The sequence below is a fragment of the Plasmodium gaboni genome, chromosome 7 (assembly GCF_001602025.1).
Source record: "Plasmodium gaboni strain SY75 chromosome 7, whole genome shotgun sequence".
NCBI classification, from domain to species: domain Eukaryota; phylum Apicomplexa; class Aconoidasida; order Haemosporida; family Plasmodiidae; genus Plasmodium; species Plasmodium gaboni.
Window position 1 is genome coordinate 400292 of NC_031487.1, and position 15858 is coordinate 416149.

The 15858-nt window shown below is 18.9% G+C and overlaps 3 protein-coding genes across 3 annotated transcripts; all 3 read right to left on the bottom strand.

The window, feature by feature from the left end:
* Positions 1-496: 496 nt before the first annotated feature.
* Positions 497-2463, bottom strand: PGSY75_0713700 (hypothetical protein; the record flags this gene model as incomplete). Its single annotated transcript, XM_018784981.1, has 9 exons — positions 497-628; positions 719-846; positions 959-1004; positions 1280-1317; positions 1457-1532; positions 1629-1673; positions 1767-1796; positions 1942-1996; positions 2384-2463. 9 exons carry the CDS (start codon positions 2461-2463, stop codon positions 497-499), a joined length of 630 nt encoding a protein of 209 aa, XP_018642482.1.
* An 875-nt stretch (positions 2464-3338) lies between these two features.
* On the bottom strand, positions 3339-4287 carry PGSY75_0713800 (hypothetical protein; the record flags this gene model as incomplete). The annotated part of the gene is made up of 2 exons (XM_018784982.1): positions 3339-3374; positions 3601-4287. The coding sequence occupies 2 exons, from the start codon at positions 4285-4287 to the stop codon at positions 3339-3341; spliced, it is 723 nt and encodes a 240-aa protein (XP_018642483.1).
* Positions 4288-5816: 1529 nt separating this feature from the next.
* Positions 5817-15707, bottom strand: PGSY75_0713900 (hypothetical protein; the record flags this gene model as incomplete). Its single annotated transcript, XM_018784983.1, has 1 exon — positions 5817-15707. The coding sequence occupies one exon, from the start codon at positions 15705-15707 to the stop codon at positions 5817-5819; it is 9891 nt and encodes a 3296-aa protein (XP_018642484.1).
* Between the last annotated feature and the right edge of the window lie 151 nt (positions 15708-15858).

Here is a 15858-nt window from a genome sequence, read left to right on the forward strand (position 1 = left end):
TTTTTTATAAATTTTATTTAATTTAAATAATCTTTTATTTTTTTAAAAATTTTTTTTTAATTTTGAAAATTAAATAAATTTTTTTTTTTTTTATTATTTTAAAAAAAATTTAAAATTATTTTTTAAAAAATTAAAAAAAAAAAAAAAAAAAAAAAAAAAAAAAAAGAAAGAAATGAAAAAAATTAAATAGATAAATATATATATATAAACATAGTTAATGTAAAAATATATAAATTCATAAACATATTTATATTAATATATTAATATATATATATATATTTTTACGATTACATCAATCATTTTATTTTATTACAAATAAAAACCTTTTTAAAATGAGAAAAAAAAAAAAAAAAGACTTGATAACAATTAATTCAAAATATAAATATTAACAATAAAATAGGTCTAGAAATTTTAAAAAAGATCCTTTTGTTATGAAATACTATGTGATATAAATATTATCACAAAATATATATATTATATATTATACTTTTACATTTTAATGTTCTTTATTTATTATTAATTGTTTTTCCTCATATATTTTTGGTGTGCTTATATTTATTAAAAAGTAAAATCCAATAAAGAGGAAAAAAAATATTAAAAAGACAATCATTAACTGGGATAAAATATTCTAAAAAGATATAAATATAAATATAAATGTATATATATATATATATATATATGAATTCATATAATTTATAAATTTATATATTTAACTTACTGGATTGGTATGGAAAACATTTTTATTATCTTTGGCGTCGTCAATATTGTCAAAAAGTTCACTTTCCTTGCACGTTATTATATAGCTAATATAATTTGGATGTTTCTTATAAACTTGTTGTATAATATCTATAAAAAAATACATATATATATATATATATATATATATAATAAAATATGTATTATATATAACAATATCTTATTTAACATATCTGCAATTATTTATAATTTTTCTTTTAACCTGGTTGTCCATTAACAGTATATACAAAAATGGAAAAATTAAAGACCTAAAAAAAAAAATAAAAATAAATAATATATATATAATAAATAGTTGGTAACATTTTGGGAAAGTATTCTTTTTTTCTTATCATTATATAAACAATTTATTTCTAATATGATATTGAATATATATATACAATATTAGTAATGTTTCTTAATATTCTATGTAACTCTTATAAAAATTTCTTCATCATATATATATATATTATTCTTCTTTCAACAAACATAAAAATATTTTTATTTTTATATCCATTTTATTATATTTTATTTTTGATAAACTTACATCATCTGAATTTATATATTCCTCAGTACCCAATTCATCTAAATGGTAAAAAAAAAAAAAAAAAAATTTAATTTAATCATATGAATAAAATGTGTTAAATAATTTTACTACACCATCCTTATTAATTAAAATAAATATATACATATATACACATATATATATATATATATATTATACCTAAATACTTTAGGCTTCTTCCTTTAATTAATTCTTTCATAGATGAACAGGTTCCATCTATTGTCACCTTGGAATTCTGCAAATCCATAACAAAATAAAATAAAATAAAATAAAAATTATAAACTTATACATTTTGTACATATTTATTATTTTTCCATATTTTATAAATTACACTAAAAATACTTGAATAGACTGTTTTAATATCACTGTTGTTCGTCTATAAATAAAAATAAAATTTGGAATATATTTAAAAAAAAAAAAAAAAAAAAAAAAAGTCATATGGTATTTCCGTTTAATCGTTCTTCTTTACTTTGGTATCTAAAAATATGTTAAATACATTCTGAAGAAAAAAAATAATAAAATAATAAATATATAGTATCACAAATATTATTAAAATATAAAAGCATATACATATATACACATAATATATTTTATATGTTCATATCATTATATATGGACAAATATATATTTTTAATTGTAATTACCTCAGACAAGTTTAAAACTGAATTTGGATCAAATCCTTGGATATCTTTATTGGAACTATTATAAAAAGGGGAGAAATTAAAATATGAAAAGCAAATATATAAATATACAAAAAAATATAAACATATAAACATATACATATATACATATAAACATATAAATATATACATAAAAACATATAAACATATACATATATACATATAAACATATACATATATACATATAAACATATACATATATACATATAAACATATACATATATACATCTTATTAAACCTTTCATAGATCAACATATAAAATACTTATATATATATTTATATATTATTATTATAAAAATACTTTTACATTATTCAAAACATACATAAATATATTAAAATATATACAAAAGAACAAAACAAAACCAAAAAAAAAACTATATACATTTTTCTTTCTAATTATTCTTACTCTACTATTATTATATCACAATGGATATAATTTATGATGAAAACAAGGAAGGTTATAAAAACAAAAAACTTTTTTAACATTTTTATAAAATTAAACAAATAAAAGAAATATTATAAGAAGAAAAAAAAAAAAAAAACAAATAACTTATTTTATTAAAAACGGCATAATTAAAAGTATCTGTTTTCACAATAATATTTATTTAATATTCAATCGGTTTAAATTAAGTTTATATATTTATAATATACATATATTTATTTTCGGAAAAGTGAAAAAAAAAAAAAAAAAAAAAAAAAAAAAAAGGGGAACTTGATAAAAAAAGAAAAAATATATATAAAACTTTATAAGTATAAATATAAGGCTTTATTATGTATTAAATATAATATATATATATATATATATATATATAATTTTTTTTTTTTTTTTTCCCCGTGTGCGTATTAAGCATATAATTTAATATACTTAAAATTTGTTCCTTATTTTTTAAAAAATTTATTTTGAATATTTTAAAAATTTATATTTTTTAATATTAAAAAAAAGAAACATATTATATTCATTAAAGGTTTTAAAAAAATGATCATTTTTTTTATAAAATATGTTAAAAAGAATACATAAAATATATTTTATATACAATAAATTATATACATATTATACATATACATTATATATATATAATATATATATAATATATTTTATATTAACAAAAAAAATAAATATATATTTAAAAAAAAAATATAATTGTATAAAATATATTTCATATATTAGAAACAAATAAGATATACAAATATATAATCCAAAATTAAAAAGAAGAATTTTTTTTAAAAATATATATATGTTTAAAAAAATAAATAAATTGGATTTATGATTATATATATATATATATATATACATATATATTTATGTATACATATATGTATAACTAACAACAACAATATTTTATTTATAATAACTTTCCTATTCAGCTTTTAAATTCATTTATTCCCTTTTTAATTATCTGAAAAAAATAAAAACAAAATATATATATATATATATATATATATATATATATAATAATAATAATGATAAAATATGTTTCATGTATTTTTAAATCTATCATATATATATCTACATTAAAAATTAAATTACGTTGAAAAATATAATGAAAAAAAAATGGCACAGAGGTGAAAATATATACATATATATATGTACATATATTTATATTTATGTATAATTTTATTTACCGATGAAAAGAGCCCATCGAAGTTTTTGGAAGGAGTAAACATTTTATATTCATCCAAATGTATTATATTTTTATTTTCTAAATTTTTTAATTCATTTATTGGATCACACATATGTATATATTCTAATTCTTTTTTATTATGAAAATAAGACTTTTTATGTTTTTTTTTTTTCTCGTTTTCTTGATCGATATAATTTAATATACGATGCATTGTTTGACTATCAATTTCTTTTATATCGATAACACCTGTTTTAATATACGGCTTTAAAATTCTGCTAAATTTCTTTACCCATCCATTACCATCAATTTCTGCACTTGAAGAAATTAATAATAAATATGGTTCACTTTCTTTTCTTAATTTATCAGGTATATAAAAAAAACTTGTTAACACTCTTACTTTTAATGAACTAGACATATATAAAAATCTTTGTGATATATACTTTATTAAATTTTTATTTAAAAGTTTTGATGCCTGAGATGACGACCAGTTGTTTTTTATACATTCTAAATATTTAATATATTTATCACTTATCTCTTTCATTTTTTCTTCATTTATAACATTGTTCTCTCCTTTTAATTCATTCATATTGTTCTTTTCTCCTTCATTTTGTCTTTCATTATTTTCCACCTTGTCATTTGAACCATTCATATTAGAACACCCTTTTATATTATTCTCCTCATCTTCCATTGTATAAAGACACCTTTACATATATATTATAAAGTCTGATCAAATATATGTGCATATAAATATGATAATGTTATTGGTATGTTTTTCTTCTCTTATAAATACTATATCAAATGATTATAATGCAAACGAAATGAGGATTTACCAGATAAAATAATTAATATAATGCCTCAATAATATATATATATATTTATGTATTTATATATATATGTACTTTTTTTTTTTTTTTTTTTTTTTTTGCCGCAAATTTTTTTTTAATGCTCCTTTTATGTGATTATATTTTATTTATTTCTTATTATATTATATATTATTTTTTTTTCTTGTTTATACATATTGCAATTTCCATTCATATAACTATTATTAATATAAAAAATATACAAATTATGAAATATATTCAAAAAAAAATATATATTATAATAAATGTGTTAATGTGTGTACATATATATATATAATATTATACTGTTATTGTAATATTAAATTACATAGTTGCAGAAATTTTTAAAAAAATAAAAAAAAACTAATAAAGTTGGAATATATTGTAATCATTCAAAATTTTATAAATAATATAAAAAATATATAATCATATATTAATATGGGCATTTCATTATATCGAATTTTAAACATAAAACAATTTAAACCCCATAGAATTTATCTAAAAACAAAAAGGTACAATATTAAATATACATAACGTCATGAGAAGTAACTTCTCATAAGAGAAAAAAAAAAAATATATATATATATATATATATATATACATAATAATATAAATAAAAGACAAATCTAAAGATTAAAAAAAAATTTTCAGTGCACTTGATTAAAGATGATAAACATATAAAATAAAATAACAATATAATAAAATATATGTTTAAATATACTATTTTTTAATTCCTATTTTATAAAAAAATTATAATTCAATTCTTTACAAAAATAAAAGAAAAATAGAAGCCTTTAAAATTTCAAGAATAATATTTGATTGTGCTTTAATTGTAGAAGGACAAAAAATATGTTACTATAATTTTTTAAATATAAAAAATGTATACTATTATTTTATTTTAACTTTCTATAAAGGATATTCAATATATATATATACAAATAGAAGATCATTCAAATATTGTTTATCGAATTTATCTTTTATAAATATTTAAAAAGATAATATTTTCATATTAACATATAATTTATAATTAACATATTTTATTATACATATATATTTAAAGGGAGTTTTATACATACAAAATGATTTAAAAAAAAAAAAAAAATATATATAAATAAATAAAATAAGAAAGATAAATGTAAAAAAATATGCATATAATATATATATAAATATTATTACTAGATATAAATAAGAAAAATATTTTTTTTTTTTTTTTTTTTTTTAATTATAAAATTATAATTTGACAAACAAATTGATTAAATAGATAAATAAATAAATACATACATACATACATATATATATATATATATATATGTGTGATGATTCAAAGATGTTTCAATGTATCAGATTTGTGTTTCAATAATTTATCATTTTTATGCCATCAAATTTGTACCATATTATAACAGGAATTATTATTACATTCTGATTTAATAAAGTTATCATAATCTTCCTGATAGTTATCATTACAGTCATTATTCGTTGGATTAGCATTACTACTAATACTGTTATTACTGCTATTACTATTATTATTACTATTATCACTACTATTGTTATTATTATTGTTACTAATTAAAGGAGAATTATTATCACTATATAAAGAATCATTTTTAAATAATTCATCATTGTTTAAGAAAGATTGTCCATTTACATAATTTACAGAATCACTAATATAATTATTATTATTATTATTATTGTCAGGATAATAAAACTTCTGATGTTTCATAAGAGGAGTTTGGTTAGAAACAAAATTATCAGCAGTTGTTGAATAATTATTATGTTCTTGAAAAAAGATATTATTATTCATATAGTTATTATTATTTTTCATATCATCCATAGTATTATTGTTAATATAAAATTCCTCATATGAATTATATATATAATTCATATCTCCTTCATTTCCTTCTAAAACAGAAATATTATTTGCGCCCAAACAACCAAGGCCACCATTATTATTATTATTATTATTATTATCATTGTTATCAGTATTATTATTTATGTTGTTATTATTAACAATATTATTATTTTTTGGATTACTATCATCACGAATGTTTTTAAGATTTTCGATTGGAATAGCATCATAAATATTTTCATCAAAATGAATATTTTCTATTTTTCCCTTTTCAACTAATATTTGTTCATAATTATTTATATTATTATTATGTACTAATAGTTCTTCATCTTCCTCATTTAACTTATGACCTAAATTTTCTTCACTTTCGATATTATTACATGAAACAAGTTTACATTCTATATTTTCATTTATATAATCATGACATATTGTACATACAGTAATAAATTCATTAATTTTACATGTACGTTCATGTAAACATGGTTTTTCTTCACTATCAGAATTGAAACTATAACGAACAAAAATTTCATGTAATTCATTTAATTCGTTATAATCATTCATTTCATTATATTCATTCATTTCATCATATTCATTAATTACCTCATATTCATTTTCTTGGTTATATACATTCATTTCATTTTTGTTAGGATCAATATGATCTAAGTTGGTTTTATAAGTACTAGATATATGACCTTTTAATGTACCATCATTAACATTTTGTATATTCATCATATTTGCATACATACTAAAATTATTACAAAAATTATTTGGAATACCTGAACTATCATGATGTTCATTACTGTTTGTAACGAATGATAAATCTTTATAATTTTTCTCATCATATTCATCAACAACAATATTATTAGTGCTATTATTATCAATACTCTTTTTAATATTATCATTACTATTATTATTATTATTATTATTATTATATACTTGTTTGTCGTGTATTATATTATTCATTTTGTTTATGGTACCAAATTTATTATTCCCCATGTTGTTAAAGTTATCCTTTTGCATAACTGATTTATCTACGTATATATGAGTAATAACATTTTCATGCTGGTTTGAAAAATAGGCAGAATTAATTAAAGAGGAACTGTTATCAATCTGGGGTCCATAATTTTGCATGTTCTTATTTTTACTATCATCATTAATATTATTCTTTACATTACTAATAGTATTATTTATCATATTATTTTTTTCATTTTCATAATAATTCTTTTGCATCGTTGGAATGTTTTCATTTGTTACCTTATCAAATGTATTACTAATAATATTTTTATCAATTATATTTTTATTACAATTCAATATTACATTATTTGTCATATTTTTTATATTACCACTTTCTTTCATAATATTATTATTCATTTCTAAATTATGTTTTTCCAAAATATTTATATCCTTTGAAATATTAAAAGGATTACTATTATTTGTATTATTTTTTATATTAAAATTATGTATATTTGAATTCATAAAATTATTATCTCTTAATGTTTTATTTAATGAAATATTTTCAACAGCATTCATATTTTCCATCATATCATAATTTTTATTCATATGTTCACTACTACTAATATTATTATTTATATCCTTTTCGATTATGTTTTTTTCCATATGATTTAAATTAATATCAGCATTTTTATTATCCACATTATTAACACTAATTTGAATATTCATATTATTACTAATATTTTCAACATTATTTATATCAACATTATTTATATCAACATTATTTATATCAACATTATTCATATTTACATTATTCATATTTATATTATTCATATTTACATTATTCATATTTACACTATTCATATCCATATTAATATCAATATCCATATCCATATCCATATCAATGTTCATGTCCATATTAATATCGATATCCAAATTACTAATTCCATTTTTCTCAAGGATATTATGATAATATTCATTCTCATATACAACATTTTTATACACCTCATTAGAATATATTTCATTTCCATATATATCACCTGGATAATTATCATACGTATACATACTATCTACATATATTTTATTTGGATACAATTCATTTGAATAATTTGCAGTCGCATCATTATCATCCAACTTACTTTTTTCTATTTCATCTTTTTCTATTACATTCGCAATAAATGTATCAATTAATTCATTGTCATCTAAATTTTCCAATATTGAATTCAATTCCACTTCACTAATATTATAATTAAATTTCTTAATATTCTCAATTATATATTTCTTTTTATCATAACCTTCTAAAGGTATCAATATTTCATGTTTATCGGAAAATTTTTTATTTTCATCTAAATATTCATCTGTAATATTCATATCATAAGACATAACATAATTGTTATTAATTATTTCGAAATTATTATTTGGTATATAGTTTTCATAAAGGTTTGCATTCGTTCCACCCTCGACATTATTATTATCATTATTAATATTATCACTATTGTTAATAATATTTTCACTATTGTTATCAATATTTTTAATGTTATCACCAATAATTGTATTATTATTATTTGTAGTAGTAGTAATTACTGTACATTCTATATTATCAGTATTATTAATAATATCATTTTCATTATAAGTGGAAATATCTCCATGATTATAATAATTCTTTCCATAACAATCATAATAATTTGAAACAATATAATATGAATTTTGATAATATATTTTATTATAATTTTCATTATTAGTTTCATTCTGTTCAGGTATTACCGTAGTACCGTCTTCATTGTTATAAAAATCATATGAAGGATTCATATTGATTGATATATTTGTTACTTTTTCAGGACTTTCATTAACGTTATTATTTATATTATCTAATAATAATATACCATTTCCATTTAACAAAATTTTCTCTTCTGTTTTACCTGATTTATATAATTGACTATCTGTTATATTAATATCAGTTATTAAAGTTCCACAATTTTCTGAATTTTTAACTTCTTCGTTTAATTTTTCATTCTTTTTCTTTTTCTCATTCTTTTTGTTAAACGTAACTTTTCTGCCTTTCTTATTAATGGAGTTGGTATTACTGCATGGTACATTTTCATCATCATTCGTTTTAACCCCAACCATAACATTATTACTATTATTACTATTATTATTACTATTATTATTACTATTATTATTACTATTATTATTACTATTATTACTATTATTATTACTATTATTATTACTATTATTATTATTATTATTATTATCATTTATTACCTTCTCTACCTTCTTAGTTTGTTTTCTCCTTTTATCTTTTCTAATTTGAACAATTTCAGGGACATTCTTTTCTATTATCTTATTATTTTCTTTCAAATTATTCATCATATTATATTGGTTCAAAATTAATTCATTTGATTGCGTCACATTATTAGGCATTAAATATGCTTTATTGGAGTCTGCATCATTATACTGATTATTTTCACAATTTATATGTAAATTATTCATATTATTCGTATTAATTTCTATATTTTTCATTTTAGTCGTTCTTTTCTTCCTTTTATTTAATTTCTCATCAACGTTAGTCAAGATGGGCTCTGTTATTTGTTCCTTCATATCTATTGAAGATATATTATTATTTTTCATATCTTCCCCTTTTTCATTTTCTTCTTTATTTTTTAAGGATTTACTATTCTTTCTTGTTTTATTAGTAGTCCTTTTAACTGATTTTACTACATTATCTGCATGGTTATTTGATATTAATGACTGATTAATATAATTATCACTATTAATATTATTATTATTATTATTTAATTCGTCAATAAATTTTTCATTATTTATGGAACTATTAATAAATGAATAAGACTCATTATTCTGTTGTTGTATATTTTGAATCATATTATCCTTATAAATATCATTTGTTTCAATTTGTTGTATATCTTGATCTTGACCTTCTTCTTGCTCTCCATCCCTTTCTTCATCATCATCATCGTCCTCATATAATTCATTTGAATTTAATTTACCTTTCCTTCTTGAATGAATATTATATTTTTTTTGTAACAATTCTGGGTTTTTTACTAATCTTAAACATAATAATTTTTTTGACCATTCACTTCTAACCCATGTATTTCCTTCTTTAATTAAAGTTTTCCATCCACATTCACATTTCATTTTTACTTTTGTTCCATCATTATTTAGCCATTGACTCATATACATTTTCTGTTGGCAAGAATTACAGATTATTAATGGTACCGGTTTTTTCCACCTTGGACTTCTGACCCAATTATTATTTTTTTTTAAAAAGTTTTTAAAACCACATTTACATAATAATTTCACTTTAGATCCTATATCATCTAACCATGTATGTACCCACATCTTTGAATTACATTCTTCACATAATATTTGTGGTGCTTTTCGTTGTTTAATATTTCCTCTTCTTATCCAATAAGAATTAATTCGATCATAATTTCGACTACCACATTCACAAATCATAATAATTTTTGTTTTATCTTTATCAAGAAATCTATTCGTAACTAATACTTCTTTACATTTTATACAAAATATATGAGGTGCCTTTGGTTTTAATTCATCTTTTTCATCATAATAACAATTTATAATTTGTTTCCAATCAGAATCATCTTTAATATATTGTAAATAACCACATAAACAATAAAACGTTAATTTAAAATAATTTTCTACGGATTTATTTTCTTTTACTAAATCTTTATATAATTGTATATCAATATATTTATTATTTCTAATATTTTCACAAAAATTTATATTAAAATAATTATTATTCTGATAAAATTGTCCTTGCATATTATCATGTTCCAATATATTGTTACATTTATTATAACTCGTTTCATTATTATTCATATTATCTATATTATTAATATTATTATTACTATTACTTATACCTTCTTTTACAGCTTCTGCACTTAATCCATCATTTTTTGCTTCAAAAAAATTAAACATTTCAACCCTCTTACATATTTGAATTTTATAAGCATAAAGACAATTAGAACATATCGTATTATTTTTCTTCATAATTTTTGTATTATCAGACAAAGTTTCAATAACAGTTTCGTTTCTATTTTGTACATCATTTTTTACTTCATTTAAATTTTGTATATTATTACTTTTTGTTTCATTTTCCTTCGAATTTCCCAATAATAAATTAATTGAATTTTCATCTTCTATTGATGGCAAATTAATATCATTAATACTTGAAAAAATATCAATCGCATTATATATCTCCTTATTTTTATTAAAAAAATCTTCTAAACAAATTTTTATTCTAACTTTTTTTTCCCCAGTATTTTCAGTTTTACTCTTAGGAACTTTACTACTATTAGCCTTCGTCGAATTTTTCTTTGTTTTCCTTTTTGGTTTTTCTTCATCATTTTGTTCAGTTTTGGTATTTAATGATAAATCACATTTAATATTTGATAAATTATCTTTATCATTTGATATATTTTTATTTGTATTATGATTATCAAGATTTTCATTGCTAATAGAATTTTCTGAATTACCATTTATTACATTTATATTATTATTATTATTATTACATATTGTTGATATATCATTATATAATATGTTATTATTTATATTTTCATTTTTCACTTGTATATTATTCGAAAATTTATAATTTGTATTTAATTTATTTATATTATCATTAGGAGTTATATTGCTAGCATTATTGTCTTGAAAATTTTGTGTATTCATTATTTCCACATGCGAATTAATATTATTATCATCATTTTTTTTATTACTTTTTGTAGTATTTTTATTTTTAATTTTATTTCTCTTCTTTGTTACATTTTCATCATGTATCTCTTCTTCATAAAAATAGTCATCATCTTTTTTATTTTTTCCTTTTCGACCTCTTAAGTTTCTTCTACCACCTTTCTCTTTTCCCTTAATGTTATTTGATTCTCCGTTATTATCGGTTGTTTGATTATTGTTTTTTTCCCCTGATCCATTATGTTCATTATCATGGTTCGACATAAAAGTAAAATGGTTACTATTATTATTATGGTTACTATTAATATTATTGTTACAACTATTAGTATTGTTGCTATTAATATTATTATTGTTATTATTTTTGTTTTCATATACACAGGGAATAGTTTCAACAGGCTCCTCTTTTACATTACAATTAAAAGTACTTATACTATTATTATTATTATTATTCATTTTACCATCAGATAATTCACATTTTACCATAACTCCATTATATGTTAATCCATTTAATGATATATTAGAAGTATGATTATATTGACCATTTTCTAAATAATCCGTTTCACAATTTTGTTTATCAATTAATGTCGCACTGTTCCCACTACTATAATCTGTTACAGTATAATCTATTTGATTGTTATTATTTATTTTATTTATAAATGATAAATCTACGTCATTATTACATTTATTGTTTAAAGCTTGTACACTTTTTAACTTTTTAAATTTTTTTCTCCCATTCATGGTATTATTACTACAATTATCATTATTATTATTATCATTATTATTATTATCATTATTATTATTATTATTATTATTACAATTATCATTATTTATATTTATTTTTTCATAAATAACATTAGTATCAGCATTTTCTTCCATCTTAAAATTTACATTTTTTTTCCTTCCTGGACCAACCTTTCGGTTTACACCTTTCTGCGTTTTTCCATTATCACCACACATTTCATCATTATTAACACACATATCATTTGTATCATTTTGTTGATTCTTTGTTTTTGTATTTCTTTTCACACCCTTAACATTTGATGAGATATTTTTTTTCTTTGGAATTATTAACATTGAATTATTTTCAATATTAGAATTATTCACCAAATTGTTATCATTACTATTATCTTTCTGGTTTAATAATAATAATAATGCATTCTTTTCATTATCAGTATATTTTTTATGAACACCCAAATTATTATTATTATTATTACTATTACTATTATTATCAGTATCATCTTGTTGCTCCACTTTCAAATGTATCATATTTTTATCGTTAATATCATTTGAGTAATTCCCAACCTGATCGTTTAATATATCATTAGAATTGTTTTCATACTTCTGATCTTCATTTATATCATTATCATCCTGCATAAGACATGAATCATCTTCCAAATTTTCATTTTTAGGGGATTTTCTTTTTCTTTTTAATGATCTTCTCATTTTTAGAATTTTCTTATTTTTTTTTTCAAAATATAAAACTGTTTTATATAATTCATCGTTTTCATTTATAGTAGTAAATTCAGATTTATTATTTAAAATCATATTTTTAAATTCTCTCTTTTTTACTTGCATTTCTTCCATTTCAGTATCATAATCATCACTTTTAAAAGGCATCTTCTTATCATTATTACTATTACTATTTGGACAAACTGTATTAACATCATTATTATAATTTGTACAGCTGTTATTGGTTGAAATAATTTTTACTTTGTCAATATTATTTTTTGTTATCATTTGATTGATTTTATTACTTTTTGGTTCATCACTAGCTATACTATTACTACACCAATTATTATTATTATGAGCATTATTTATATTGTGAATATTATGGCCCACATGACAATTATTACCATCACTAACATTACTATTAATATTAATATTATTATTATTATTATCATCTATGGTGTGATATATTTTCATATTACCATTATGATCTTCATCGCTTTTAAAATCCTCAGTGATATTTAAATTATTTACATTCATTGAAGAATGGTTATACAAATTCATGTTATTTTTATTTTTCTCATTAATTACAAAATTATTATTATAATAATCAGTTAGTTCATACATTTTATTATCACATAAATTATTTTCCATATAATTCAAACGATTCACATTTGATGTTAAATAATTTGAGTTATATAATTTATTATTTACATCACATATATTTTCATCATTTGAAGAATTACTATTAATTGTATAATTAAGGTTTATATCATTTGATAGATTATTCCGTAATCCACTTTCATACATACCATTACTATTATTATAAATACTCTTATCTTGTACTTCATCTGTTATATTATTCATTTTATAACTGGAATGAAAAAAAGTATCCTTATTATCATTTAATAATGATGAGCATTCACTATTACTATTATTATTATTATTATTATCACACATTATATTATTTGTGCTGTTTATTTCCTTTGTGTAATTTCCTTCCATTTTGTCTGCATTTACAAAATCGTCATCATACAATAATTGATGTTCACTCATTGTATTATTTTCTATCAAATTCAAATAATTATTTTTTGCATGATCCATATATGTATTATGATAGTTATTCATCAAGTTATTAACATTTATATTATTTTTTGGTACATATAACATTTCTTTATTATCTCCATGCAATGTATCATTATTCATATTCTCTTTTTCAATACTAGTTGATTGTATATAAGTTAAATATTCAACTCGATTTTTTGTACTTACATTATTTATATCATTAATATTGGACGCAATGTTTTTATTAAAATTTTTATTCAATTCTATATAATTTTCATCTGCATCATTTGTTAATATATTATCTTTCTCAACCATTGTCTCCATTTCACAACTCATGTCTGGATCTTCAATAATTACATCACTTTTATTTGTGCAGTAATCTAAGTTATTACTACTAGTATTGTCATATTTATTTTTATTATTTTTGTTGTTAAGGTTGTTGGTATTATCAACATTGTTAATAATGTTTGTATTTTTATTATTTATATTGTTTGTTTCATCATAATATTGCGCACTTGTAGTATATTCCATTATATCCTTTTCATTTTCATAATTTGATAAATATAAACCATTCTGATTATGATTATTATTATTATGATTATTATGATTATGATTATTATTATTATTATTATTGTTATTATTATTATCACTAATGTTATTATTATTATTATTATCATCATCATCTGATATATTATTTAATAAAACATTTTTTGTTACATCGTCAATTATTAAATCATTTTTATCCATAGATGTGTCCATATTCAATTTAAAAAATTTATTATCATTACTTTCATTATATAATGATACACCATCAGATATATCTGAATGTGAAGCATCATATGTTAAATACATTTCTTTCATGTTTCCGTCTTTTATGTTATATTTTTTATTTTTGTTATTTTTTTTCACACTCAACTTATATTTTTCAAGCATATCTCTTTTCTTATTTAATATTATATTCTCTTTTTCCTTATCATTTTTCTTCATCCTACAATTCTTATTTTTTTCACTCATATTATTTATAGAATATGTATAATAATATTTGTGATAATTCAAATTTGTTGTATTTATAAATTTAGGATTCTTATATTTCCTAGTACTATTCTTTAAAATTTTCGTCTCATATTCTTTATTTCTATTATTATAAAACAAAAAATTATTCTTTCTTCTCTCTTTTCCTACGTAATGTTCTCTACTATGTTTTTCCTTTTTTTTATCCTTCTGCAATATATTCATATTTATAGCATCCTTTTTTTTTTTTTTTTTTTTTTTTTTTTCCTCTCTTTTTTTTTTTTAAATGGGTTTGATTTTTAAAAAAAAAAAAAAAAAAAAAAAAAAAAAAAAAAAAAAAAAAAAAAAAAAAAAAAAAAAAAAAAAAAAAAAAAAA